This window comes from Pseudopipra pipra, chromosome 6, assembly GCF_036250125.1.
Source record: "Pseudopipra pipra isolate bDixPip1 chromosome 6, bDixPip1.hap1, whole genome shotgun sequence".
In the NCBI taxonomy this organism is placed as follows: Eukaryota; Metazoa; Chordata; class Aves; order Passeriformes; family Pipridae; genus Pseudopipra; species Pseudopipra pipra.
Window position 1 is genome coordinate 3,143,364 of NC_087554.1, and position 27,924 is coordinate 3,171,287.

Below are 27,924 nucleotides of genomic sequence, written 5' to 3' on the forward strand. Positions count from 1 at the left end.
ATGGATGGCTTCCAGGTAGTTAAAACTGCTTTATGCTGGTATAACAAATATACTTTCAACTGACCAGTATCAATTAAAAAGAAATCTAAATCTAACGTTTTTGTTCGTTTTAGCTTGCTTTGGGCTCTTCGTTTTGCTATCATCTCATGCTTTGAGCAAAACTGCTCTTTTTCCCCTAAAGGATCCAGAGTTTACGTGCATTCGATCTCGTCTGCAGCGCTGCAACTACCTCGGCACCTCAGCTCTTCTGCCCCAAGTTTACAGTGAAGCGTTATCTGCAGTGACAAATATGCCGAAAGGAAAACATAACCAGCCGAGATGGTATCTTTGCTTTACAAAGGCTGCTTGTGATGCCTGTGCTTTGACTCAAAACTCCCTGCACATTGGCTTTTTAATCATGAGATCCCTTTTTCAGCACAGCATCGGGAGTAACAACTGCAGCACAATGAGCCAGCTTCATAGATATGGGAATGTTTAGATTTCCCTGCCAGTGACTAAAGGCCTTTAGCTTTCACTAGCCAGTCCCAGCTCGCATTGTTGTTGCCTGTTGATTTGTCTTCTCTCATTATTCCTTGACATGCAGCTCTCCACCCACGCCCACACTAACAACCCTCACACAAAGCGCATTGAGGTATTAACCAGGTTACAAGTTCAATGGAAAATTACACTAAGATTGTGCTGTGTGGCAATATAAAGGGATGGTATTCAGTCTCCCAAAGAGCCTGTTAAAAACACAGCTGGGTTGGGTTTTTTCCCTTTTAAGCATCCTAACAAAACCAATTTTTAGAAGTCAGTAATGTATATTTGTGTGCATGTGTGTCTATACGTACTGTTACAGCGGATAGACACAGGCGGGCATCGTGTCTCTGCCACTGACTGGCACGATGCAAACTCCCCACTGGAAATTCTGCCGGATTCTGGAGTTCATTTAGAGCATCCCCAGAAAGCCAAGCTAAATAAACAACCTCCTCCTGCTCTCAGCTGCAATTAGATACGTGAACCTATCTTCTTTTTGTTAGCCCAAATTACAGGCTGGCGGAAGGGCTGAAAGTCTGTAAAAACGTTTCTTAAGAATCCCTCCTTATTGAAAACTGAAAATAAAATCAAAATAAAACTTAATGTGATTAACCTAACACAGTAACAAAATTTGCAACACCACACTATAAGGTTAAAAAGAAAATAGTATAATAAAGGAAATACAAAGGCTTTGGCATGGTTTTTACAATCAACAATGGTTAATTTTGATATGTAGTTGTGAACAACTTCAAAACACTTAAGTTTAAAACTCTTGCAAGCACTTTTAATTGATTAGGAATGAATTCTAGATGCACAAAGATGATTGGACTGTGAACAGTAGTACAACTATATCTAAGAACAATTAACTCTTGCCGACCAAAAAGAAACGTATGATGCATGAAAATGTGTATAAAACATCTATAGAATATTCTTGTCAAATATAAATGAAATTAACTTTATTATAGAAATCATTCTGGGAGATTTCTAGGGAAGACAAATACTTACATTTCGACATAAAACAAATTGGATTATATCGAAGACACAATCTACCTTTTATCTATCAAACTCTTTTCTTCATCGAAGCTCTCTCTTACCCCCTGTTTGCACATAGCTTCAGCCGTTAACAACCTTTGGAAATACCAACAGATATTTTTCTTACATAAATCTAGTGCGTATTGTTCCAGGTTCAGTTATATGCAATGGAATGATACAAACTTGGAACGTCAATCCATAATCTATGAACAGATTGGTAGAAGTATTCGATATATCTTGATAAAACTCTTAAATTCGTGGCAAAGCTTGTTGATCATGGCTTCTTTTTTTTTTTTCCTTTTCTTTTTTTTTTTAAACAACTTCATGACCAACACAGATCAAACATCCATCCAGTCTACATTGTTCTTTTTTTTTTTCATTATAACATACAAATGCCCATTTACAAATAATACACCAAAATGAATAAAAGTTTGGATACCAAAATGAAGATTTGTTCCAACTGATATAATGCCTTCAGTGTACAAAGGTCCATGTGAAAGTCTTTTCCATGTGTTACAGCATAGGGCACAGTTGCAGTACAGAAGTACTCTGAGAGCCATTCTTCCTTTATAAAATACTGCGGAACATCCAACTGTTGTCCATATAGTCATTTACGGAATTAACACATGTTTTACTGTAATCTTGGCCAGTATTGAGACATATCAGGTTCACTGCCAGGAACTTGAACTGGAACTGACACTCCAGGGGAAATGAGACCTGAAAATTGAGAGGGAAAATGGATATTTTAGTTTTTCTATACATAGCACAATTTTTGCTTTACAGTTTCACAGATTTGTGCTTGAATTCCAGTAAGCATTAACTCTCACCATCTACCAGCCTGCAGAATCAGGTATGTGTATATTTTAAAAACCTATGCACATCTCACTGATTTGTTGTTATAAATAAACTGTCATGCTTTGAGATAAATGCCAGAGCCTCAGCTCAGTTGTATCAGTTGAGAATTCAGCCCAAAATACACTGAACAGTTCTAGTCTTTTTGAAAGTGTCTCCTGTTTATTCTGACACCCTTTTTTATCCCGTTTTGCCTTTTTTATGTAGGGTAGTATTTCTACAGGTTCCCTGCCTTTTCTATAACTTCAAATTTCTAGCAGTGAATAACATCTGACACAGACACAGTAAAAATACACCCAGTCTTGTAAACACTTTCACATACACTTAACCTCACTAGTGTGGGTTTCTCTGGTGAAATTTAATGCTGAAATAAATGCCGCTTTAGAAATTAATTAAATGGGGAAGATTTTGTGGGTTGGGGGGCTCACTGAAGAGCTTTCCACTGTCCTGCTATTGGGACACCATCTCTGTTAATCTGCTGTCTTTCATTCAGCCCTCCAGCAGCAGCTTAAAAAATCAGAATTTTTGCTCCAGCTCGCAAGGTTTTACATTTTCATCTTCTGCCTGGTCCGGCAGCTACTGAACCCAACAGGGACCTCTCCCAGTGAATACACGTGAAAAACCTGATGGCTGGATCAAGGAAGAAAGGCTGGGGGAGCACGGGGTCACTCACCTGTGGAAGTGGTGCCAGAGGTGCCCATTGGCTGGCTGTTCATGTGTGTCTGCATGTGAGGAGGGGTGTATGTATCATAGCTCCGTCCATTCACCGATGGACTGGTGGGCAGCATGCAAGAGTAGGAGGAGGTCTGGCTGGGTACCGGGGGCTATGGGAGCAAAGGACAGGACAGTGTTAATTAGCAGTGGAGGTAAACACAGCATTAGGCTGCTCTGGATGGACTTGCCAGCCCTCAGCAGCGGGTGGGCACCAGCAAGAATGAGCTTTGGTTTCAAATCCAGGGACCCCGATGTAAAGCCCTGTTTAGGAGCTCAGCCAAGCAGCCTCTTCACGAAGGTGTTCGGTCTAAAAAATCAACGTGGGCGGTCACTGGAGCTTTTTCAGACATGCTTGGCGAGCAGATCCCTACATCTGGGTGCTAGTGGAGGTGTTACATACCTAAGCCTGAGTGATGCACTCGTTTATACCCGTGTAAAAGAAAGATGTCTCATACCATTTGCAGCCAGAGACAGGGCCAATATCTTACCTCACGTTTGATGATGTAACTAAAAACTGTTAGGGGTGTAACTAAAAATTACTCCACTGAGGCACACAGGCTGGTCCTGCACCTGCAAGCCTGGGGCACACACACAAAACCTGTGGGTCTGGGGTGACTGAGGCTCTGAAGAGGGATCCCCAAACCCATTCATACATGTGCATTGATCCCCTGTCAGAGCCACAATCACCCCAAACCCACACCAGCAACATCCCAGGAGAACAGACATCTCCATTTATCTAAAGTCCAACGTTTAAAACCCCACCTGCCAGGGGGGAGAGCAGAGGGGGGCAGGGGCTGAGGGACCAAGCAGGGGCTTCTCCTGCTCCAGGGTGCCTGGTGAGTGGAGACCAGTGCAGCCTTGACATGGAGAGGCAATGGGGGAGCAGGAAGCAGGATGAGTAATTCCCGCTCCAAGCATACAAGACTCAACACATCTGCACATATTTCCTCTGTCTGCACATCCCTGACACATACTGTCTCCAAAAATATTGACAGCCTCACTTGCTAGGCACACACGCTGTGCTTTGGGAGAACTAGCAGCTCACCGTGCATCCACAGGGAGATGCCAACGGTTTGGCTGCCAAACCTCCCTCTCCGACATTGCATGGCTACCATGCCACGGTGACCACGTAGGCAGGGTTTTCCAGAGCAGCTTACACATGCCAGGTCCCTGCCCAGGTGCCCGGTGCTGAATCAGGGGCCTCCTGCGTTCCCAAGGGTCCCCTCCTGGATCAGCCTTTTGATCCTTTGTCGTCTGCTCCCAGCCTGCTGCCGGGAACGGCACCGCCGGCCTCTGACATCACGGAACAGCGACGTAGCCAACATCACTTCTTTCCATAGACTTGCAAGACTCTAACTTTATTTGGTTAATTTTGGTTCAGCAATTAGTAACATAGTAATTGCCGCAGCGAAGGAGTCAGGCTCTCTAATCTGCTCGCCTGTCTCTAGCAGTGGTCAATGCTGTGTGCCTCAGACAAAGCTGTAAAACTCCCGTAATTGGCCAGCACCTTCCTAGGCCAACCCCACCATTAAAAAAGGAGGAATTTTGCATCTGAAAGGTCTATAGAAACAGACCCCAAAGGAATAGATTTCTTCCTAACCCAGCTGGTGATCAGCTAATGCTTTCAGGCATGAGGATTGACAGCTCTTGCAATTCTGGCTTAGCTGGCATAACCACTGATGCTAATCACATCCTTCCCTCTCTCAGGTGTTCCTAATGTGCCGCTGCCACAATACCTACACCCAGAATGTCGGATCCCTCCAGCAGCTTATTCAGGCAGCAATTTCCACGATACGGCACCAGTGAGTTCCACAGGTTAACCACAGGGTTTTTTTCCAAAAAGCATTTTTTCATCCCAGATTTGTTGCCTTGCGAATTTGAGGACTTTCCATTTTAAAATTCAGAAAAAGGTGCTTGTTGAGCACCACATCCTCCAGTTCCCTATCCCTTCTGGTTCTCCCAAAGAGGGCATCTTTTCTGATGCCTTTGGTGCTGGTTTCCCTGCAGAATGATTTGGGTCCGTGACCCCTCATTCTGCAGAGGAAGAGCCTCCACCCACACTCCCACATATCCCAGGGGCCGCCAAGTCCCGAGGGAGCATCGTTCCATGGTGGTGGCGCTGGACTTACTTGCATAGGCAGGTTGTTGGCCATGGTGAAGCTGGGCATGGGCGGCAGCGCGCTGTACGTGTTTGTGAGCGCCGTGTCCGTTCTGCCCAACATGGAACCTGATGTGAAAGAGGAAACTATAATAGAATAGACAGATAGATGAACACATTAGTCCAACCACAGTTACAACTGGCAATACAGTCTCAAAGTCTCGTTTTCCCAAGAGGATGGATGAACGTGAGCGGGTTGTTGGCATTACCGGGGGTGGTTGGTTGCGGGATCGGCTGGTAAACGCTTGTGCTGAAACTACTACTGATGGGAATGTGGCTGGGAGTGTTGCTGGCTTGTCTTCGCTGGTTCCTCAGCTTCTCTTCCCTTCTCCACTTGGCCCTTCTGTTGGAAAACCATACCTGGAAATACAGCATTTGAGAGTCGTGAGTGACCTTACCAAGGACTAGAGGCGTTGGGCCTCCCCACGTAGCTCAAGGCCGTGGCTTGTGGTGGAGCAAAGCAGTGGGTGAAAGCAAAGCCCAGCTGCTGCTATTTTGCTGAAAGGGGGATATGGACAAATACCTGATCATAAATAGGGGCTGCCCTATAGGTGCTTTGAGAAGCCAGGAATAACAACATCGAAAGAGTAATAGTAAAAATAATAACATTTATAATTGCGGAGCAACTCAGTACCTGTATCCTTGCTTCGGGCAGGTCTATTTTAGCAGCTAGTCTCTCCCTTGCAAACACATCGGGATAGTGGGTCCTCTCAAATTCTGCAGAAGGAAATATTCCTGCGTTAGTTGCAAAGAGTTAATGCGGCCAACTGTAAAGTCAGAGTTGTTCCTGCACTGCCTGTGCTCTAAATGCTCTTAAGAAGCATCACTGTAAAGGCAAAGCTGAGCTTTCTGTGTGTGTGCGTGTGTGTGTGTGTGTGTTAGGAAGGAGGACGCCTTGCCTGCTGGGGAATATTGCTATGGGGATAGGCAGGCTTGGGTGCAATGCTGCATCTTTCAAGAAGCAGTGAGGGCTTCTGCCTCTGCTGAGGGGGTCCCCAAGGCAGCTCTGACCCTGTCAGCAAGAAGCGAAATGGCACGTTGCTAAATAACAGCGCAAAATCAGAACAAAGATCCGCAGCAGGTCAGAGGAGAGGTGCGCCCAGGCCGGTCAGGGAAAAGGGCACCTGCTCCCAGCCCCGGGCAGCAGCAGCAGCACTGGGGATGGGGAGCGAGTGTGGGGGCAGGCATGGAGGGCTGCTGCCAGCCCCAGCTGCCCGCCCTCGCCTTCCCTCGCAATGCAGCCCGGCCAGAGACAGTGGGCAGGAGGAGATTTTTTCCCCCCGAAAGGAGCCCAGGGTGTAGCATCGATGTTCCGCTATGATCTGTGCCCTGAATACCTTCCCTTTGAAAAACCTTTTAACGGCTTTTTGGGGCATACCACAGCCATCAATGAATATTTGGAGCTCAGTGAGTAAAAGAGCAGGGAGGGAGCCACAGACTTTAAATATATACGTATATATAAGGCACGTGAATGCCATGCCTGCGTTCAGCTGTTAATGTAGTCAGGGCACATTTTGCTTTTCTCTCCTGCTTCAGCCATAGGAAAATGTCACTCACCTTTCTCAAGGGCTTCGATTTGCTCTTGGGTAAAGGATGTCCTATTTCTCTGCAGCTTTCTTTTCAGCTGGAGTCTCATTTGGGCCTCGTCTGAATCTTCTCCATTAGAGCTGATGGAGTTAGTGTTTTCCCCTCCTCCCTCCTGTTGCGGACAGCCATCTGTGGAACGGAGAGCAGGAAAGTGAAATGTAGGTACCCTTGTTTTAAGATCCCTATCAGAGAAATAACGCGATTGGAAACAAGTTCAGCCATGTTTGCTGACACCCTCCCTTAAAAATGTCTCGAGTATCAAAGCAGCACAGCACTAATGACATGGGTAACACGGAAACATTTCAGTTTCCAGCCTTATTGTAAACATCGGAGATGAAGAATTACGATCACCTGGTCTTAATTTCGTTTTGTTTTCCCTCTGGAATAAAACCTGCATAAAAATACTTTCCCCTGAAAGTGATTCTTTCATGAATCACTGCTGAAATGCCATGGCAGTCTCCTCTGCCTGCTGCATTTATTTACCTATTGCTATATTTAAAATAGTGATGTTCAGCATTTCAGATTATCTATAATCAGTAATTCCTATCTAATCAATTAGATGTTGATAGGTTTGCAGAAAATGCTATTAAGAAACCAAACCAAGCTTGTAATCTTTTTAAAAAAATATTTATCCAGTTTTTATTTGAATTCTGCACAGTCAATTTCATTTTAAAGGTTGTGAATTTAGAAGTGCCTGCATTGTTCTGCAGTTTTATTCAACTATTGTATGAGTGTGCATTGCCTTGACACCTATTACTGAGCACAGCTGTAATTATATCATCACCAAGAACAGGCTATAATTGCTGAAAATGGAATTTTATATTTAGATAAAAGGACTGTCCATTCTTTGTAATGTGTTGCACCAGAGAAAAGTAAGATTTCTTTTAAAATTTTAACATGTAATTTTAAAAGAAATAGTAGCTAGTTCACTAACTAGCTAAATACGCTATTCTGCAGCTGAGCGTTTGGCATATCATTTAAGCGGTACATTTTTAATTAGGGCATTTCCACCACTTTTAATGTAATTTCTGTCATTAAACAGGGGAAAGTTTCATTGTGCTCGGGCGAAGGAGGCTGCGGCCCGGGCCGGACGGTGCTGGGGGGCTCCGCGGGCACCCCCGGCCGTCGGGGACAGAGGGACAGAGGCTGCTGGCGAGGCAGAGAAGTCCTTGTCCCTAAATGAGCTCTCCCTCTCCTTTCAAAGCATATTTTTCGAGGCGTTTTGATGTCGCATAAAGAGGGAGCTGGGGTGAGGGACGCATGGGCTACTTATGCTAATTCCCTTGAAAAGTTACGCCAAAAATAAATAGCGACACTCCCGCGACATCCTTTAAATATTGTGGGAAATCAACTTTAAAGTAATATCATTTATAATCGGCGAACAATGGCCCCGGCCTTCAAAGCTCGGGGGGAATTGTGACAGGATCTGGTGGGACCCTTTCAACCACTTTGAAATGTTTTAAAACCCGAACTTTCTCCTCCATTTAAACACGGGGATTCAAGCGGCAGTGGTCACCATATGGGCGGCCGCAGCCCCATTGAGGCGGCCGGCGGCGGGTGAATAGCGGGGGTGCGGGGGGGGCCGCCTTTCAGGGTACACAAAGCCCCGGGCCCGGGGACGGCCGCCGCGGCGGGGCAGCGCCCTGCCAAGCGCGGGTGGCAGCGCCGGGGGCCGCGCCCGCCCGCGGCGGGGGCCGCGCTCACCTCCGCCACCGCCCTCATCCATCACTGTCCGCTCCGGACGGGCCCGCACCGACCCGGGGCCGGGGGGGCGGCCGGGGGGGAGCCGCCCAGAACCTGCGGGGTTGGCCGCGGGCCCCCCGCGCCGTCGGGGCTCCGCAGAGCGCCCCGTCCCCGCCGGGGAGCGCAGTGGACCAGCCCGAACCGGGCGCCTCCCTTGCCCCCCCACACTCTTATTATCTTTAAAACTTTTAAGGCCGTACTTTTTTTTTTCTTTTTTTTTTTTTTTTTTTTGCCACTCCCCATTTCCCCCAGACCTTTCGGCCAGCTAAAAGTTTCACCTAAACTCGCTTATGATCACTTCAAACCACAGCCCATCATTTCAAACCCCAGGACAATTAAGATATCTTCTTTTTAGACACCCACCCCCCACTTTTTTTCCCTATTTTTTTTTCTCTTTTTTTTTTTTTTTTTTTAAAGCCCCTAAAAGGAGCGATCTCAATAGGACTGTTCCACCTTCCAGACCTAATCCGTAAGAAAGCAAGTGAATGTCCGTCCCTATTATCCTATAGCTAGACCATCTGACGCTGGGTATAGGATTTGTTTCCTGGAAAAAAAAAAAAAAAAAAAAAAAAAAAGGACAAAAAAAAAAGACGCTGGGAAATAAAATCATTCCTTAGTTTCTTAGTGTCTTAATCAGTGAGGCGGAAAACAAGCAAAAAAAGATAGCAAACCAATTGCGGCACCTCTCAGCTATAGAGCCGGGATCAAAACATTGTAGCATCTGTTGAAAGAGAAAGTGTCTAAATCCTATAGAAGGCTTTAGTCTTATAAGAGAGGGAGGGGATAAAAAAAAGATAAGAAACAGTGTCTCGGTGATCCCTAAAACCACTAAATCACTGGAGAATTTCTCTCGGATAGAGATGTCTCTTTTTGTTCTGTCAGCCCTCATGTATCCATTATTTTATTCACTGCTGCATGGCGTTTATCAGATTGAGACCATATTTGTACCCCTCTGAGACCTAACCTCGCCTTATGCTTTTTGAGTAATGGACTCTTAAAATCCAGTAACATACCCCTGCAAGGGAAAAACATTAGAGGGAGCATGAATATTCCAGAGGAAATCCATTTTATTAATTTTAATTTTGCCATGTGGATGTTTTAAGTGCCTGCCTGCCTCCCCCTCGCCTCTCCTGCCCACGCACACACGCGCCCCCGGCCCGAGCCAGCCCTGCCCCGCAAACGCTTCATTTCTGCTGCGGTTTTAGGAGGGGGCTCCCGAGGTCCTCCCGCCGCGCACTCTCCTGCCCGGGGAACTGCGGGAACTGCGCTCATCTCCACGCCACGGGAAGGGGCCACCACGGGCTCCCCAAAGCGCCACCGACCCCCGCACACTCCCGGCCTCTGTGGCACAGGCGGCTCTGCCGCAGCGCTGGTGCGGCCCAAGGGCCGCCGGCCCCAGGTGAGCCCGTCCCGCACCTCCCGCACCCGCGGCTGGGCCTCGCAACCACTGGCTCTGCGGCCGGGAGCGCCCCACATTTCTCAGTTTAACGCCTCTTTTAAGAAAACAAAAACAAACAAACAAAAAAAACCAAAACCACACACGGGCGGGAAGGGAGGGCGCCCGGCCGGTGGGAGCCACAGGGGCGGACGGTGCGGTGCCTCCGCCACGCACCGCTCCGCGGTTTGGCTCTCGGGTGCGGGGCAGGGAAGGAAGGGCGCCGAGACACGGGGATGGCCGAGAGGCCCCGGGCCGGGGCAGGGCCCCGCAGGTAGGGGCGAGCCGGGGGTAGGACCCGTCCCGGTTCCTGGGGTGGACATCGGGCAAAACAAAATGTTAAAAAAAAAAAGAAAAAAAAAAAAAAGCAAAACAAAACAAAAAAACCAAACCAAAACCACAACCAAACAACAAAAAACACCAAAGTGGGGGTGGGGGGAAGCGAGGACTCCGCTCTATCTTTCTAGTGTCCTTCATAGACTGTTTTCTTCTCTTAAAACTGACATGTCTAATTGGCAAGCGGTGCCATATCGTGTCCAGAGGTCTCCTGTGGAACATTTCTACAGCTGTCTCCTTCAACTAGACGCTTATTCATGTCGCCTTAATGAGAAACAAAACGATCTCTAATGAGCAATTACATAGCGACAGAATTGTTCCCATAACAAATTCTTGCGTGTGACAGAAACATCCTTTGTACCAGATATTCCGCACACTGTTACCGATTTTTTTTCCTTGCGGGGTGAAAACAAAAAGCAGGTTGTTGTATATAGACACCTCTTCTAAAGGAATGACCAGAGCCAGGGAGAGCCGCGCCTCAACAGAGCCCACATTCAAAAAGAAGCCATTAACCATCTTAAGTATGTAACGTAACATCCCATTATCCTTCATATTATCCCCTTGTCATTCCTACAACAAATACCTATTAATCTTCAGGATAAACAGTTTCCTATATTTACAAAGTTGTTTCGGGTCCATTGAGGAGGAATTATAATCAGCCCTACGGAGATAGTTACCGATCGCCCTGGCTTTGCAGAGAGACCCCGACGCGGGAAGGCGGCCCGGGCGGGGAGCGGGAGCCCTAATTACCGGGCTGAGGTTAAGGCTCAGCCCTGCATCCCGCCCGGCTGCCGGCACCGCAGCTCGGCGGATGCGGCTTTGGCAGAGGATGCTCCTGAGCTCCTCTGCCTGCCGCCCTGCCGGGGCCGGGTCTGGACGCCTCCCGAGCCGCCGGACCCCGCACCCACCTGCCCGCAGCCACCCAGAGAGGCGGCGGGAGGGACACCGCCATCCTCAGGGCTGCGGCCGGGGAGGGGGCGAGGAGGACCCGCATCGGGGCCGCCTCCGCCGAACGAGACCGAACCGAGCCGCCCCGGGCCGCTCCGGGCCGGGGAGAGGCGACCGGGCTGTCCCTTACCTTGTGCAGGCTGCCCGGGTACCGAGGTGCCGGGATACCAGCCGGGTCGGGTGCCCCAGGTCCCCGTCTGCCCGTTCAGCATCCTTAGCTTGTCGTACATCCCGTCGGCACCCATCTGTTGCTTTTCGCTAGCCAGGTTGCGTAGGACTCTGTTTATCGACGACACCTGGAAGGCAAAGGACAGGAAAGGCAATGGTAGTGCGGTAGCGCGCTCCCCGCCAGCCGCCCGCGCAGCCCCCGCGTCCCCTCCGCGCCCCCTCCGCACAGCGGGCGGCTCGACCTGGGCGCAAGTCAGGGCTTCCCCGAGCGCCGGCTGCGCGCTGCGGCCGCCCCGCACCGCCTTGTCCCAGCCGCCCCGACTCGCTCACTGCTGGTGGTGGTGGTGCAAACAAACAAACAAACCACGGGGAAAAAAAAAAAAAAAAAAAAAAAAGCCAAGGAAAAAAAAAAAAAAAAAAGCCCCAAACCCAACCCTGCAAAACCAGAGTGATGGCTTCGACTGATGCTCGCAGTCCTGAGGCACCAGGCGCAGGGGTGACCCGCATATTGTTTTTTATTTTTTTTTTCCCTCCTTAAAGGCATTTGTCAGATTCTGTATGAAAAAATGCGTCTGACCCTGCCACATGCAAATGATGTGAACCTGCTATCCTCTCCTCTGATACCAAAACAAAGGAAGCAGAGGCTCGCTACGGCTACCCAGCATTGTACACAGCACACAGGAAGGGTTTTTTCATGAACTTACACTGGGTATATTATCGTTGGTACAGACCCCCTCTGATAGTAATCTGTCTCGAATCTCCCACGCAAAGATGGAGGGGCACTCTCGTTTATACTGCGCTATTTTGCTTACAACTTCTGGAGTCGCTACTCTCGGTTTACTACCTCCGATTGCCCTGGGTCTGATGGAGCCAGTTTCGTAATACCTGCCCAAAATTTTACTCACACATCCATTCGACACCTGGATAGGGAAGTGGACAGAAAATCACATTATTAATAATTTCAAGACAAAAATAAAATTGTTTAAGTATGCATTAAACAATGACAAGCTTACGTTTTGATTGTCCAGCACTTGGACTTTTGCATCTGCATGGGTCTATAACACAAAAATATACCTTAAATGGTATGAGAACTTACTTAGAGAGTCTTTTTTTCTTTAAAAAAAATTACATTCTTGGCCCTACCCTCTACAAAAGTGATACTTTAAAAACATCTGGGAAAAAAAAATCATCTGGTCAAAATGTAATTCTTTTAGCATCAATGTTAAAATACTCCTTAAATGCGAACAATAGCTAAGCCAGACTAGTCTCCATCCTCCTCACTGCTCTTAGCCAAAATACTTGCGGGGGACAGGGTGAGTGAGGCGTTTTCAAGACCTACATTTACAAAGTACCCCTGAGCTGCGCCAGATTGCATGAGTGTCTGTAGAGACAGATTCCGGGCTAAAACAGCGTGGCTTTGAGGGGGGTTCTTTTTTTTTTTTTTTTTTTCCCTCTCTCTCTCTAATTTTTTTCCGCTTTTTTTTTTTTTTGGTTTGTTTTGCTTTTTGGAAGAAAAAAAAAGGTAAAAATAAAAAAGCAGTAAGCCACGCCAAATGCATACAGATATCACAAAATCATAAGCAAATAGGAGGGGGAAGGAGGGAAGGAGAGGAAACTGGAATTATGCCGAGCCGTATAATTCAGTTTATTACAGCGAACTAACTGCAACGACAGTGCGAGTTATCACCGGATGGGAATAAAGGGGAACGAAAAATAAAAATTTAAATATTTTAAAAGGCATATATATAGATATACGCGTAGAAGGGTCTATTTGCAGCAACAATCGAGCAGATGGATCGTTTTATTAGGCTGGAAGGCGGGTGGTGGTGGTGCGTGGGTGGGTGTGGGGGGGTCGCATTAGCGCCCGGGCGCCCGGCGGTGACACAGCGGCGCTGGAGCGGAGCGGACGGAGCGGTGGGAGGACGGGGGGCGCCGCCGCCTTCACCTGCAGGATCCGGGAGATGTCGCAGGGCCGGGCGCCGCTGTGAGCGAGTTCCACGATCTTCTGCCGCGTGGAGTCGGGCAGCGGCCTCCCGTTGACGAACACCCCGCCGAGCTGGTTCACGCCGCTGTGACCTGCGGGAAGCACAGCGCCCACCATAGCACCCTCCGCTCCCGCCCGACCCGCGCACACCCCGCCGGGAGAACCAGGGCTCCGCGCAGCTCCGCCGCTCCGCTCCGCGCCCATCCGCTCCGCCCGACCGGGGGCCACCGCTCCCGACCCGGCTCCGGCCTCGGCCGCGTCCTCGCCCACTGCTCCCCGGGAGCCACCGCGGCTCAGAAAATGCGTTTTCGCCGCACTCCCCGTCTGCGAAACCCGCGGCAGCGGCGAACCCCCAAACCCAACCCAAAAGCCCAGAATATTCCTGGGCTGGATCGCCTTGGGTTGCTCCCTTGCTTTGCCTTTTCCTTTTTTTTTTTTCTCTTCCTCCCCGCCAAAAAAATAAAAACCCCAAAGCCCAAAGCCCAAGCCCAAGCGAGCCTGCCTGCATCCGCACAGCCGCAGCTCGCTTCGCCAAAAGCAAAGCGAGAGGCTGCCTCGCCAGTGCCCAACCTGAAGCTCCAGGCTTTGGAGGGTCTCCCTGGAGAAGCTCTGCTCTACGCGCTCTCCGCTCTCCTCTCTTTGGAGCCTCCTGATAAATTGACTCCAAGAGCCCAGGCTTCTTAGCAATAAATAAGCTCCAAATATAGAAGAGGGGGAAAATATGATGAGCCTCTCTGACATTTGTCTTTAAAATAAAACTAGCTGCACGTCAAGTTTGAGCTTAATTTCTGGAAATAGGCGGAAGTCGCCCCGGATCATGCATGGAAGGCTAATTGAAAAGATCAGTTGGAGCACTTGTGGCAGGCGTGTCACTTTATGACAGTACTCTGCTTTTGAAAATTGCATCGTCACGACAAATAGTAGCATGATAAAACGACCCTTTCTGTCCGCATTTGGATATCACTCAGACTAGATTGAACTCTACTCGCTCTCCCTCCGAGGGAGGCTGCGGTTTGCGGTAGCCGGGGGCTCTGCGCGGACACACCGAGGGGGCGCGCTCCCCGCGCAATGAATTCGAAGTGACATCGGGGCTGGGGAATTTGCCGCCCCGGCCCAGCAGCACGGCCGGCGCTGCGACCTGCGCTTCCCACCGCGGGGAGAGGAGCCCCGCGTCCCTCCCCGCCCGCGCCCCGGGGGGCTCGGGGCTGCGCCCCGGCGGGCGGGCCGGCTCGGGGCGGCGGTGGGCGGCCGGGGGGCGCAGCCCCACGGCTGCTCCCCCCCCTGCTCAGCCAGCGTCCGTCGTCAGCCCCCCCTCCCCCCGTAAATGCGGTGCGGGGAGCCCATTTCAAGGGGGGGGACCCTCTCCGACATAAAAAATGGCAGCGGGGAAAGCAAAATCAAAGTTTCACTTAAAAGGTTAAGCCTTAATCATTATATAATTTCCCTGGAGAGCGGTGTAGATCTCGCCCAGTGGCAATGATTATGCGCCTTGTATTCTATTGCTAGTCATCTAATAGGAAAACATATGGTGTCAATTTGGATGCTCTGCACCATATACACCCAGGAGTTATTAACACAAAGCCTGAAGAGCCCGCCGCGACCTTTAAACAAAATAAAGGCTTCACCCGAATGATATCTTTTCTGCGTTTTGCAGTGGCGATCCCAAACGGCCGAGTGAAGGCATCCCCTATTACCATAAACCCTCGGCACGCCACGGCCAAGGGCAGCCGCCGCCGTCCTTACGAGGCGCAGGTAGTACCCTCCCCGGGTTGCCGAGGCTCAGTTTTTGCTCGGGATACATGAAAATTAATCGCACGGGCATGCAAGCAGCGGCCCCGATAGAAAAAAAAGAAGGAAAACGACTCCACAAACAAGCATCAAAACAAACAAAATTTAAAAAAAAAAAATCAACCAAAAAAAAAAAAAAAAGGCGCTCCACCCAAGGATATCTGAGAAATCTCCAAAACCTCTGTTTTTCCTGATGCTCCTCACACGGGGGTACAACTTATCAACCGGTTGAGCGGTGGGATAGACATCCCCAGCCAGGTTCCAGAGAAGCACCGAGGTGGGGGCCGACCGCCCCGCGCAAGGGCCGCGCAACTCGGCCTGCGCTCCTCCTCTCCACCGCCACACGCGCAGAGTAAGCGCTCCCGCGGAGCCCACCCCGCGTCCCGAGGACATGGGGCCTACTCCAGACCGGCTGGGACCTCAGCTCCGGTCCCTTCGACCCCGGCGCAGCCCCTTCCGCCAGGACGCAAGGAGAGGCCCCTTCTCGCCGCCCCCCGTGCCCGTCTCCGTGCGCTCCTGCCTGATGCCAGCGCTTTCCTCTCTGAGAAACGCTCAGGCCTCTCGACGAGGTCTTAACAACAGCAGCGACCACAACAACAACAGATAAAACGTCCCCCAGAAAATTAATAATCCACAAAGACATCAGACTCGGGGAGCAAATAAACTCAGAAGGTGACGAGGAACTGCACCTAACACGGAGTGGCTTTTCCCTGCCCAACTCCCACCGCAAACCAGACAGGGACACAGCCAGGTCCTGGGCCACGGGCCGGGGCAGTCCCCGTGGCCCGGGAGCCGTGACAGCGCTCCCGGCCCCCTCCCCGCCGCCCACGGCTGTACCCGCGCCCCGACGGGGCGGGCGGCGCTCCCGGCCGCGCAGGGGTCCCAGCTCCCGGCGGAGCCGCCTCTCCCTCCCCCGCCCGAGCGAACCCTCCGCCTCGGTGTGCCGGCCCGCTCCTGCGCGCCCGCGGCCGCCCCGCCTGCCCTCCGCGGCCGCGAAGGGGCGCGGAGTCACTTACTGTTCTGCATGTTGGGCTGATAGAGCAGTATCCCACGGGGGTCGCCTATAGCAGTCTATCAGTGATAAAATAGGCGTTAATCAGGCGAGGTAGTGCACACAGTTAAGCTGCAGAGAGGCTAATATCTCACAGGCTGATTTTGTTATCCTTAGGCATCTTCCCCCGGTCAGTTTAAGGATTTGGGGGTTTTTAACATCTCAAGGCAAAACTGTACATATGTATCCCTAACACGCGGGGGAAAAAAATTAAGAGAAGCAGCCCGCCAAGTGGTTTCTCGTTTTAATTGCATGCAGGTGGTGTATTGCCTCGTCGTTAGTGCCCTTCGCTGAGGTGGTGTATTAAGTGGAGCGACAACAATCACAAAGAGAGTCCGAAGTCATGTTTTTAAACTTGCCTGAAAGCAGGGTGGACTGTCCTCTCATACAATTTAGGGACTCGCACATCTGCGTGTCACTAGTTAAAGTCTTCCCTCTAGGACAAAGCAGAAGAAGTATATTAAAAAAGTGTGGAGCGGCGCCGGGAAGGTGTGCGGGGCGGCGGGGCGCGGGCCGGGGGGAGCGCAGAGGAGCGGGGCGGGCGGCGCTGCGCGGGGGCTGCGCGGGCACCGGCGGCGGGGGCTGCGCGGGCACCGGCGGCGGGGGCGGGGAGGTGGCGGGGGGGAGCCCTCCGCCGGCTGCCCTGCGTGCTGGGAGCGGGGCTCCATTTTTACCTCCGGGTATTTCCTCGAGTTATTTATTTTCCCCCCCCCTCCCCCCCCTTTCCCCGCGGCACTGGCAACTTTTTCTACCCCAAACTCCCCGTCTTGTGATTAACTTCTTTTTTGGTCTTTAGATCTTCCCCTTTTTCACTGTACTGTGACACACGCTGTCTACCTCGCCTCACTGCTTTAAAAAGTAAGAACAGGAGGGGGTGAGAACTGTTAAACAAAGCCTACAGAAAGCGAACAATGGCCTCCATTCTGCTCCTCTACCCAAACCCCGAGTGCAGAAACCCAGGCTCCTTAACCGGCCGCGCAGCTTCCCAACTCAACGGACCAACAACCCTCCAACTTACAAAGAGCAGAGAAACAAGCCCCTTCTCCCTTCATTAGTGCCTGCCTTGACCCAGCGCCTGGACAGTCCCCAGCGCCTTTCCCCCCCCCCCACCCCCCTCTCTCGCTCGCTCGCTCGCTCGCTCCCTCCTTCCTTCCACTGCTCCCTCTCTCCTCCTCTCGCCACCTTCCCTCCCTCCCTCCCTCCTTCCCTTTCTCTCCCCCCCCCTCCCCCCCGCCACCCCCGGCCCACTTATTTATTTATTTATGCGTCCCCATGTATTTATTTGAAATCGTCGCGGGTGAAAATGGAAAAGTAATTTCTCGTTATAAATATCTGGCGGTAATTGTGTTACTGGTGCGAGTTGTTAGGGGTTGTAAAAAGATACAACAGCTCAGTGGGGTGCTCAATTGGGGAGGGACAATTACAATAAAGAGCCCATTCAAGGGGGTTGCTAAAAAAAAAGGAGGTAAAATAATGAAATAGTCGCAGCCTTCATTTTCTCTCCTTTTTTTTTGCGCCTAAAAATACTCATTCTCTTTCTTTTGCGCCTATAATGAATATTAATTTTACTCTTCCTGCATATGATGGAGAATTCAAAGAGGCACGTTTCCCCATTCAGGACTAGCCATGGTATAATTTATTAAGTAGCTTTTAGCAATCTTAAATCCATAAAAATAAACATCAAACAAGTACTTTCTCGCAGCATGAAGACTTTAACTGGTAAATATTTACTGCTCTTTGGAGAGCTACCTGATTAGCAGCAGAGCAAGCTACACTGTACTTCAATGGAGACGTGGTGATATCTCCTTCAGCTGAACTGAACGTGAAGTCATCCCTTTAATACACCAAACACGTCTGCATAGACACACACCGAACGGGAAACCCACTTCTCCAGACACAATTTCCTCCCATATTTCATGCACAAATCATAAGCGTGGGGCCTACGGGGTTAAAGAAACCGTCCAGAAAGGCACCAGGAAACTTCCAGCCCTCAGCTCTACCCGCACGGACCTCAGAAATGGCACTGAGTGGGTTTAAAAGAAATGGAGGAGGGGAAAATAAAAAAAAAAAAAATAAAAAAAAGGAAAAAAAAAAAAAAAAGGAAAAAAAAAAAAAAAAAAGAAGAAGAAGACCACGAAACAAAACAAACCCAAACAGAGCCGAAAGCGGTTTACAATAGAAGTCGAGGGTAGCCAAGATCTTCAGCAAGGTAAGAGGAGGCGTGGGACAAGGAGCTGCGTGTCTGCTCAGCAACTCGCCACCGCCTCCAGCCACCGGCCCGGCGGCCCCGGCCAGGCCTGGCGGCCCCGCAGCACCAACGCGAAATCGCCTCCTCCTGCCGTGACCCGCATTCGCTGCTGCCCCGTAGGAACCCCCGGACCCTCACCGGGCCCGTGGGACGCGGCCGGCTCCCTCCGAGAACTGGGATGCAATTTGCCGCGTCCTAATAGGCCGGGCCTAATCTGCAACTCGGTTTTTAATCTCGGAATCGTCATATTATCTCATGGAGGAGAGCAATTTTTTTCCCCCTCTCCCGGTGAAACAATAATTAGACCTTCAGGAAAAAGTTTGGCGTTCCCGGGGCAAATGAGAAAAAGATAAAAACGAATCGGTTTGCGATGAGGCGTTGGTGAAGGTCAGCAGCTATAAACATTTATTGTCAAGGGCCACTTTTATTATTTTATGTCCCTAAAATGGAGAAGATGCTGTCACTTTTCTTCTCTAATACGTTGTTGTGGTTTTCCAAAACAGCCTCTGCCAGGTACATTGAATCATTCGAGAAAGTTTGTTTTTAAACTTTTCAGAAATGATTCCTGCTCTGCGTGCCCATGTAACCCTTCCGTGCAAAGCGTTACAAGGTTAAATTCAAACCCAGTTTTTTTTTTTTTTTTTGCAATTGCACTTCCGAGGGGAAAAGGAATCAAGTTTATTGTTGTGCTTCGCTAGAGCAAATATATATATTTTTTTTTCCTTGCATGGACGAGAGTTTGCAACTTCTTAAAAATTTAAAAAAAAAAAAAAAAGAAAGGTTTGCTGTAGCTGGGGATCGCAGAGGTGGGTCAAAGAGGCTTTTGTAGAAATAAGATATATCAAGGTTTTTTAAATTAAAAAAAAAAAAAGCGTGTCGATTTCAAAAGGGAGTAAAAAAAATTCCCCACGCCGGGAGCACGGCGAGCCCCGGTGCCGAGTAGGAACGGGGCGGTGCGGGGCATCCGGCGGGGCCCTCCACGCACGGTGCGGGCTGCTCCGCGCCCCCGGCGCTTCTCCCGCGCCGGAGCTGGGAAAGTTGCCGGCACTAGGGACAAGTTGGGAAGATCCCCGGGTGGCTGATTAAAGCTGACAGCCCTTCAGCTCCGCTCAGCTCCCCGCCTGTACCGCGCCTGGGAGCTGACTTGGCCTAGGATGTGGGTTATTTTTATTTTTTTTTTTTTCCCCACGCAACTCTCCCGGCCGCTCGTTCTGTGTTTCTCCCCCACCATCAGGGGTGAGCCTTCCCTAACCGAGACCGCAGAACACAAAGCAGAAGTCGGGGACGGGGCCGCCCCCGGGGCAACGAGGCGCCGCTTCCCTCCCTCTCTCCCTCCCACTCGGCGTGGCGTGGGGCCGGAGCCTTTCTCGGGTCCCACCGCCCCTACGAGCTGGGTACCGGCAGCATCGGCACCACAGACACCGGCGCTTGTGCTCTCCCTGACCAGCAAACGCTGCGTGGGAATTACTGCTGCTGGTGTTGGCATTGGTTTCCGAGTCAGATGCTTTAGCTTTTCCAGAGGACACGGGCTCATGTGAAAGGCAGAAAGTTTGTGAGCTCCTGGGCTGGAAAGTTCCCTGGGAAGCTCTCCGGAATGCAAATGGGAATATGAGAGAGAGAGAGAGAGAGAGGGAGAGAGGAGGGGTGAGAGAGAGAGCCCTGCCTAAATATTAAAATGCGAGGAGGGAGAAGTTGGGAGAATAAATGAGCACTCACCTTTATGAGGCATCCTGTCTTGTTGTCAAAGCTCCTGTCAATAGTTTAAGAGCGCACTGATTTAAAATGATGGTGCTTTAAAAAGAGTTGCCAGCAAAATAGTTTTTCTCCACTGAAGCTGCTGGTTGTGTGATCTTGAATTCCTGGGAAGGAGACAGAGATTGACAATAAAATGGGCTGTCAGTGACTGGAGAGCGAGAGATAAAAGAGTGTGTGAGTGAAGTGGGGGAGAGAGAGAGAGAGAGGCAGAGCACACCTATGCTGATTGGTGATGGTTCAAGTGTATTAATGTGTGTGTGCCTTGGTCTCTGCCTCGCCTCCACCGCTCTCCACTGGCCCATTAGTGAAGCCTGACCTCTGTCATCATCCTCCAGCAAAACACTTCCTTCCCGAGGAGCGCCGGGGACCCGAGCGGGGGAAAAAAAAAAAAAAAAAAAAAAAAAAAAAGCAACCCACAAGCGGCGGAGCTCGGGGGGCCGGCGGTCTCCAAACCCCACTTTAATGGCTCGGCGGCCCCGCCGCGCCCGCCGCCCGCTCCGCTCCGCTCCCACCCGAATATCGCCGTATGCAAAGCGCCGCCAGCGCCTCCCCGCCGCCCATTGGCCGCCGCCGCCCGCCCCGGCCCAATTGGCCCAGGCGTTTGAATATGAATGCGCAGGGCCCGGCAGCGCCAGCGCGGCCCGCGCCGCCCCGCGCCCAGCCCGCACCGCGCCCGCACCGCGCCCGCACCGCGCCGCACAGGTCCGCCGCGGCAGGGGGGGCGGGGGTGGTCGCGGCGGCGGTGGCTGTGGTGGTGGTGGTGGCTGTGGTTGCGGTGGTGGTGGTGATGCTGGTTGTGATGGCGATGGTGGGGGAGAGGTCGATTTGCATTTAAACAGTTCGCTCCCGGCCCGACAATGGAGATAAGGTTGAGGGGGGGGGAAGTGGAGGGAGGGAGGGAGGGGGGAGAGGGGGAGTGTGTGGAAATAACATTCAAATGGTAAAGGCATAAATATTTGGGAGACAGGCGCGCTTTGTCGCCGGTGAATCGCCCCCGGGAGCGCCCCGAGGCCGCCCGCCACCCTTCCCTCCTTCTCTCCCCCCCCGTCGCCTTTTTTCCCCCCAGCTCCCGGCTCTGCCCCGGCCGGGAAAGAGCAGAGCAAATACACCATTTACTTTGTGTATTGAGGGCTCTTGTGAAAAGGCCCTGAAGAGTCCTTTACCAAACACTCACCAACTTCTCCCACGTGCCATTTGTTGACTAAGGGCTGCCCGGCTGATTTTTTTTCTTTTCTTTCCCCTTTTTTTTTTTTTTTAAAGATCCCACGGAGGAGATGGAGGAGGGCAGAGCCTGACGCTGGGCAGTGCTGCCGCTTTGTGCCCGTCCGAAGAGGCTCCCCCCGCCTCCCCTCTCCTTTTGCAAAGGGACCCCCTTCACTGGCTGCCAGAAACTCAAGGGGGAAAGTAAGTAAATGACTTTGCTGCTCTGACCACACACCACAAGTACATTTGTTGAATGCCGGACTATTAAGACACACCTCAGTAAACTCTAAAGCAACCCCTCAGCGCATGCATTTAAGGTTACACTGGGAGCACCAGTCCGAGCTCAGGGTGTCCCAATCGGTTATGGCGAGTGGGCCGGGGGGAGGAGAAGGGGGGTCTGCACCGGGAAAAAAACAATAAAAAAAAAAAAAGGCTTGGGGAAAGAAAGAGAAGAAGAGACAGGAAAAAGAAATTCCAAGAGCCACCGCGGAAAGTGGAGAGTATGAACGCGCAAAGCATAAAATGAAGTCGTAGCCGCATACACTTGACTTCTCTTGACATGTGAAAAGTGCTAAAAGTCAAAGCTCATCAATAAAGTATCTTGAAATTGAATAAGAGCCCTGACAACCATTGCATTCTTAAATAAAGTACAATGAGGAGACAAACGACTCTGCCAAGGAGTTTGCATGTGAGTGAAAGGGCGCCTCAATGGGAGCGGGATAATGGGCTGCCCGGCCGTCATGCACTGTCATCCCCGGTCCCGCCGAGAAGCTGCCACAGCTCCCTAATAGCACAAAATGGGCTCTTAAGAGACTGCTGCCTGCCCCTCCGCCGCTCCCTTCCCTACCCTTCCCCCGACGCCGGGGTACCGCGGTGACCACCCCGCTCCGCGCTCGGTGGGGAGGCCCGGGAGGCAGGGACTGGGGCGGACAACCTCCCCCCGGCCCTCCCTCCAACCCGGGAATGGGCCGAGCAAAGCCTTTCCTCGGAGGATGCGGGGAAGGGAGAACTGCCGCCCTCCTGCCCCGGGACCCGGCCGACCCCACCTGCAACGGCGAGGGGCTCTGCAGCGTTGGTCAGGCCTAAGGCAACCTGCGGGTCTTATTTTGGTTCGGATTTTGACCCGAGTCATGCGTTTTTATAGAAACGGAGCCGACTATCTTGATGGACACACCGGGAGCATTTGGCAGTGATGGGATCTTCCCTGAAGGTAAGAGTAGTCCGGCCCTGGGGCTGCGGGGCACGCCAAGGGGGGCTCTGCCAAAACTAGGGGCTCGGGCAAGGACCTCCCCGCCCCGACAGCCCTCTGGTCCCCGCGCTCACCTACCTCCTCCTCTCCAAAACTTTCCAAAGTAACATCTGGCACTAAGTTAACCTGCCCGCGGCCAGGCATCATTTCAGGGGCGCCGAGGAAATTTTTCAGAGCGACAGAAGAGAAAAGAAACAAAGTCCAAAATGAAGTACGAACCTGTGTCCGGTGTGTCTCCCCTCCAGGGTGGGTGAGTCCCGGCGAGCCGACCCGCGGAGCAGCCTGTCCCCTCCTAGTTGGCCGAGGCCGGGCGTCCCGCAGCACGCATCCTGCGGGCGAGAGAAAGAGGCTGCGATTTGTAAGCTCGCACCGATCTCGAAGGCTTCAAAGGGATGTTAAAAGCTGGGATCTGGTCCTTTTTCTGGAGTGAAGTCAGTCGTGTCCGTGGCTTTTGATTTATTTTTTTTAAATCTTGCTTTGTTGTTGTTGTTGTTGTTGTTGTTGTTGTTGTTGTGGGGTTTATTTTCCCTGTTGCACTCCCTCTCTAGCAAATGAGCGATCTTTTTGGGTTTTTGTTGGCTTGTTTTTTTGTTTTGTTTTTTTTTTTCCAACTCTCGTCCACAGGGCGTTAAAGGAGGAGAAGAGAAAACCCACTTTGTCTGAAATCGCAGGCAAATATCATTTTTACAAGCTCTCAATTAGCCATCCCTTGGATTAGCACCTTCTTACTCCTCCTCGCCAGAATAAAGCAGCCGTAATCTTGTTGCTATTTTCCCCTCGGGCGCAGCGGGCTTTGTGTTCCCTCCCCGCCACCTCCAAAAAAACTTTTAACGCCCCCACCCAGCCCCCACCCCCCCGAAAAAAAAACCCCCACACCAAAACCCTCCCTGGGCAGGGAGGGGAGGGCAGGGGTGAAGCGGTGACGTCAGGGCGGGGCGGGGGGGGCGCCGGTGGGAGCGGGAGCCCCGAGCGAAAGTTGGGAGGAAGAAAGAGCGGCGGGGCGGGACGGGCCGCGCGTGGGAGCGGAGCGGATCCGCCGGTACCGCCCGCCCCGTCCCGTCCCGTCCCGCCGGGCCAGGTCTGTCCCATCCCGCCGCGGGGTCCGGCCCGGCTCCGCGCCGCCATTTTACCTCCGCCGGGAGCGGCGGGAGCGGAGGGGCCGTGCGGGGGCCGTGCGGGACCGGCCCCGCCGCCGCCGCTGCCCCGGTACCCGCGTCCGCCCCCCCGGAGCCCCTCGGCCCCCAGCCCCGGCGCTCCCGGCAGCCGTGCCCCGCCGCGGGCAGCGGGACCTGCCGGGACTGCCGTGCCTGGAGACTTCCCGAGGAAACGCTCTGCTTTTTCTTTTTCCTTTTTTTCCCCCCCATCTAACAGATCGCCAGCCGCCGTTCGACCCTCCCTGCCCGGCCGGCCTGGTTTTCCTTTCCCTTTTTTATTTTCCCCTTCCCTTTCTCTCTCTCTCTTTCTCTCTCTTTTTTTTTTTTTTTTTCCAGGAGAATTTTCCACTTTTGCAATTACTGCTCTCGCCTTTGTAATTAGAGGAGAGGAGCAGCAGCGCTGTGAGGTGCTCGGCGCGTTCCCCTCTCCCCCAAAGCCCTGCCCTCCTGCAGGCGCAGACCGCCCCCCCTTTTCCCGGCCCGCGGCCGTGGGACCTCGCAGCCTCGGCCCTCGGCATGGACTTAGGCACCCTTTGAAGATTTCTCCTTTAAAATCCGCACAGGATTATTGTAACTAGCATTTTTTTCTGCGTCTGTTTTTTTTTTTTTCCTTCTCTCCCCACACTTTTTTTTTTTAACTTCCAAACAAAAAGAAAAAAATGGGCGTAATATAAAAATGGTTAAAAAAAGAAAGGTAAGTAACTATTATACATGGCAAGGTGCGGGTTTTTTGTTTATTTTTCCTAATTAAAATAATTTTCACCTTTTTTACATGATCTCGTGCCTGGGTATTGATTTGTGTTAAACAGCAACGTTTGCTTCCCTTTCGTATTTTGTTAGGTGTCGAAAGCAGAAAGTGCTGAGTTAGAGACTCCAGTATCGTCTCGTTGTATTAATATCTGGGCTGCAAACTACCTTTTTTAATACCCAGAAAAATGCTTAAAGTCCTCTTGTCCAGTTCGGTCTGGAACTGAAGAGATACACAAATCCTGACGTCTTAGACTACAATGCTTTTGCCTTCGGGACACTTAATGCCTATTTGTATATGTAGAGACAGTGTTTGAAACCTATAATGCACAGGACACTGAGTTAAGTGGAGCTTTTCTAGTTTATAAACAATCTGCAAAAAGTTTGGAATCGATTTAACCTCTTTTATGTTGGCCTTTTGCATAAGGCACAGCTTCATATGGCAGGATTAAAAAAAAGGCTTTCTGGACCTCGCCGAAGTCTCTCTGAAACTGGAAGACGAATATACACCTTTCCGTACGAGAAAGCCTTTGATTATAAATATGGGAAAACTGTCATGCAACCAGACCCGCTCGAAAAGCCTTCAGAAAAGAACAGGGGGGGTGAAAGCTTAGCGCATCCTGACGGGCTTTTTAAATGCTATTGATTGGGACAAGCTGTTCAAAACCCCAGTAACAGTTAATCTGCCTGTTAATCAAGCCACTAAGGAGCTCAATGCGAGTTTTATTAGCAACTGGAGAACACAGGCAGCAGAAAGGATCAAAAGCCTACACCCTTGATATTTGTAAAACCAGCCTTTCCCAAAAATATATTTTCAATTACAGAGTAATTCGGAGCTTATCAGGGCTCGCTCGCAGCCCCACGCAGATGGTTCCGCAGGCGCTGCCAAAGCCACGAATCCAAATGAACCAGCATCGCGCTGGCCCCGCCGAGGTGCGGGGGTTAAAAATAACGCGTTAAGGGGGGGGTCCAGCTCTCGCCTCTCTCCAGCCTCGGACTCTCCTGGCCTCCCGAATTAGCAGCAAAACCTAAACTTGGCAAACCACGAGGAACCGATAGAGAAACTCCTCAGATTCACGTCAATTGTGTTCTTAGGCTGAGGGGTCGAGGGCTCTTTTTCTTTATGCTGGCATATTTGATTTATCGCGGCAAGTTTGCAGGGCACGTTTCTCTCTGCCCATCCTTTCGGTGGAGCCTCTCATTTAATTGCTAAAAAAAAAAGTTTAAATCGCAAGATTTGTAATTTGGAGAGCCTAAAAGTTGAATTTCAATTAATTTAACGACCAGGAATATTATTATATCGGCTAAAATCAACATTTGATCTTGTCATTTTTAATGCAAACCGATTCCTTTATATGTCAGCGAGATATGCATATAAAAGACTATCTGGTCAGAGGTAATTATGTCACAGCTTTTTCTCGGCATGACAGCTGGATAAACACCATCTCCAATAAACATCTCTAATTAGGGAGGAGGATCTGAGATAGATGGTGTTTGATTTATTACTGAAGGAGAATGTCCATTTACCGGTATATTATAGTGAAGCATCACAGGGAGCGTTCCCGCTAACGCACCGTAAGGAATATTTGGAGATGCTCGAAGACAGGTAAGCGGTGTTTTAGGTTTTACGCTGCTATTTTTGTTTAGCGTTATTTCGGAGGAAGAACGGCCTTTCTACGGTACCTTTCTCTCCCACTGACGCCCCGATTTAGTAGAGGCACTCAGGGTTGGGAAGCCAAGCCTGAGTTTGGGGACCAAGAGGTGGTCGCCTCTCGGCGACCGGACCTTTCCAGCCCGGGTAGGGTGACAGCCTCCGCGGCGACCGGCGAGCCCCCGGCGTTAGGCGGGGAAAAGGGTGGTTGGGACGCGGCCCCCGACGGCAGCCCGGCTCGGCTCGGCTCTGCTCCCGCAGCCCCGCCGCCAGCCTGCCTTTCCGCGCCCCTCCGCGGGGGCGTCACGCCGGACTCTCCGTGACCCGCTCCCATCCCGTCCATTCAGCCCGGGGGGCTGGAGCCCGAGCCCGAGCCGGCCGCTCCAGGGCCCGGGGGGCGCCGAGCGGGGTGCTCCGAGGGGCGCGGTAACCCGCGGCTGCCCCCGCCACCTGAGACGGGTCACGGCGAGGGAGCGGGGCCCGGGTCACGGGGCGGGGGGAAGGGGAGGGGGCTGCGCCGCCCGCGCAGGGGGGGAAGTTTGGGAAGCGGCTCGCACCGCCGGCCGCCCCCTCCGCCCCGCGGCGCCCCCTCCGACGGGCGGGCAGCGGCCGGAGCCGCTCCCTCCCACCCCTCCTCCCACCCCCACCTGTTGTGCGGGGCTCCGGCCCGCTCCCCTCGCCTTCCCCCCGCGGGGTGGGGGTGCCCGGGGTCGGGGTGCCCGGCCCCTCCCGTCGGGCTGGCGGCCGGCAGCGGCCCGCGGTCGGGGCGAGGGGCTGGGGGTGGAGGGGACGTGCGGGGACGTTACCTGTCAGCGGGAGCGGAGGGTCCGGGCGCGGCGGTCCCGCGGCCGGGAGGAGGTACCTGGCGGCTCCGGTCGCCAATTTCCACGCAAAGAACCTGCCACACAGTTTAAATGTCAATGACAGCAAAAGAGGGGTGCTGCCTTTGCACTAACTTTCCCTTAATATCGACGCCAGCGCCTCCCCCCATTGGCTGGGCCGCCCCGGTGACGTCACGGCGGACAGTAGTTCGCTAATGAGACATTTTGGGCGACACGAGCGCGAACGGCGCGAGCCCGGACACCGCCCGCCCCGTCGGCGGGCACGGCCCTGCACGGCACGGCCCCGCCCGGGGTCCCGCTCTGCCCGGGGCTCCGCGCCGGGGCTCGGCCGTCGGACGGGACTCCCTTGGACCGGAGGCTCCCTCGGGCAGCGGCGGGGTCGCTGCCTCCTCCCGCTGCCCACCAGCAACCGGGGGCTGCGGCCCGACGGCTCGCCCCAGCCGCAGCACCGCCGGCAGCCGGGCCTATCCCCGGCCTCTCAGGTCGAGGTTTGGGCTGAGGTTTGGCTTCTTCCCCTCTGAAAGGCGCTGCGAAGGAGGGACGCTCTTGTGCGGGTAAAGAGGCCCCGCAAAACCTGACCCAACCCTGTGGCTCCTGGGAAACGCTGTGGCCCTCCAGCTCGCCCGCAGGTCTCCTGCTGGAACGAGACGCCGGACCCTGCGAGACCTAGGGACAGGCCGCGGGACGGGCGGGACACGCGTGGGCCGCTCCGGCAGCCTCCCTGCGCCCTGGCAGCCTCTGCGGGTGATCCGGGGCCCTGCGG

The 27,924-nt window shown here is 52.2% G+C and overlaps 2 protein-coding genes across 31 annotated transcripts in view; one reads left to right on the forward strand and one right to left on the reverse strand.

The window, feature by feature from the left end:
• Nucleotides 1–1,163: 1,163 nt before the first annotated feature.
• PAX6 (paired box 6) lies at nt 1,164–27,217 on the reverse strand. 30 transcript variants are annotated; one of them, XM_064657023.1, is made up of 15 exons: nt 27,126–27,216; nt 22,987–23,096; nt 20,277–20,419; nt 16,672–16,748; nt 16,278–16,332; nt 13,435–13,565; nt 12,503–12,544; nt 12,395–12,409; nt 11,452–11,617; nt 6,830–6,988; nt 5,907–5,989; nt 5,482–5,632; nt 5,244–5,341; nt 3,074–3,224; nt 1,164–2,265 (listed from the first exon to the last, which is right to left on the reverse strand). In XM_064657023.1, the coding sequence occupies exons 5-15, from the start codon at nt 16,285–16,287 to the stop codon at nt 2,180–2,182; spliced, it is 1,092 nt and encodes a 363-aa protein (XP_064513093.1). In that variant the 5' UTR covers nt 16,288–16,332; nt 16,672–16,748; nt 20,277–20,419; nt 22,987–23,096; nt 27,126–27,216; the 3' UTR covers nt 1,164–2,179. The 30 variants fall into 30 exon arrangements, with proteins under 30 accessions (XP_064513093.1, XP_064513083.1, XP_064513081.1 ...); XM_064657013.1 differs by having other exon boundaries at nt 12,194–12,409; XM_064657011.1 differs by having other exon boundaries at nt 5,244–5,359; nt 12,194–12,409.
• LOC135416544 (basic proline-rich protein-like) overlaps nt 22,482–27,924 on the forward strand; it is a 30,123-nt gene continuing 24,680 nt past the window's right edge. Inside the window, exons 1-3 of the mRNA XM_064659759.1 lie at nt 22,482–22,593; nt 23,013–23,125; nt 23,486–26,274. Of these exons, the coding sequence (XP_064515829.1) occupies nt 22,482–22,593; nt 23,013–23,125; nt 23,486–24,499 (1,239 nt within the window). The 3' untranslated portion in view covers nt 24,500–26,274. The remainder of the gene's footprint in view (nt 22,594–23,012; nt 23,126–23,485; nt 26,275–27,924) is intronic.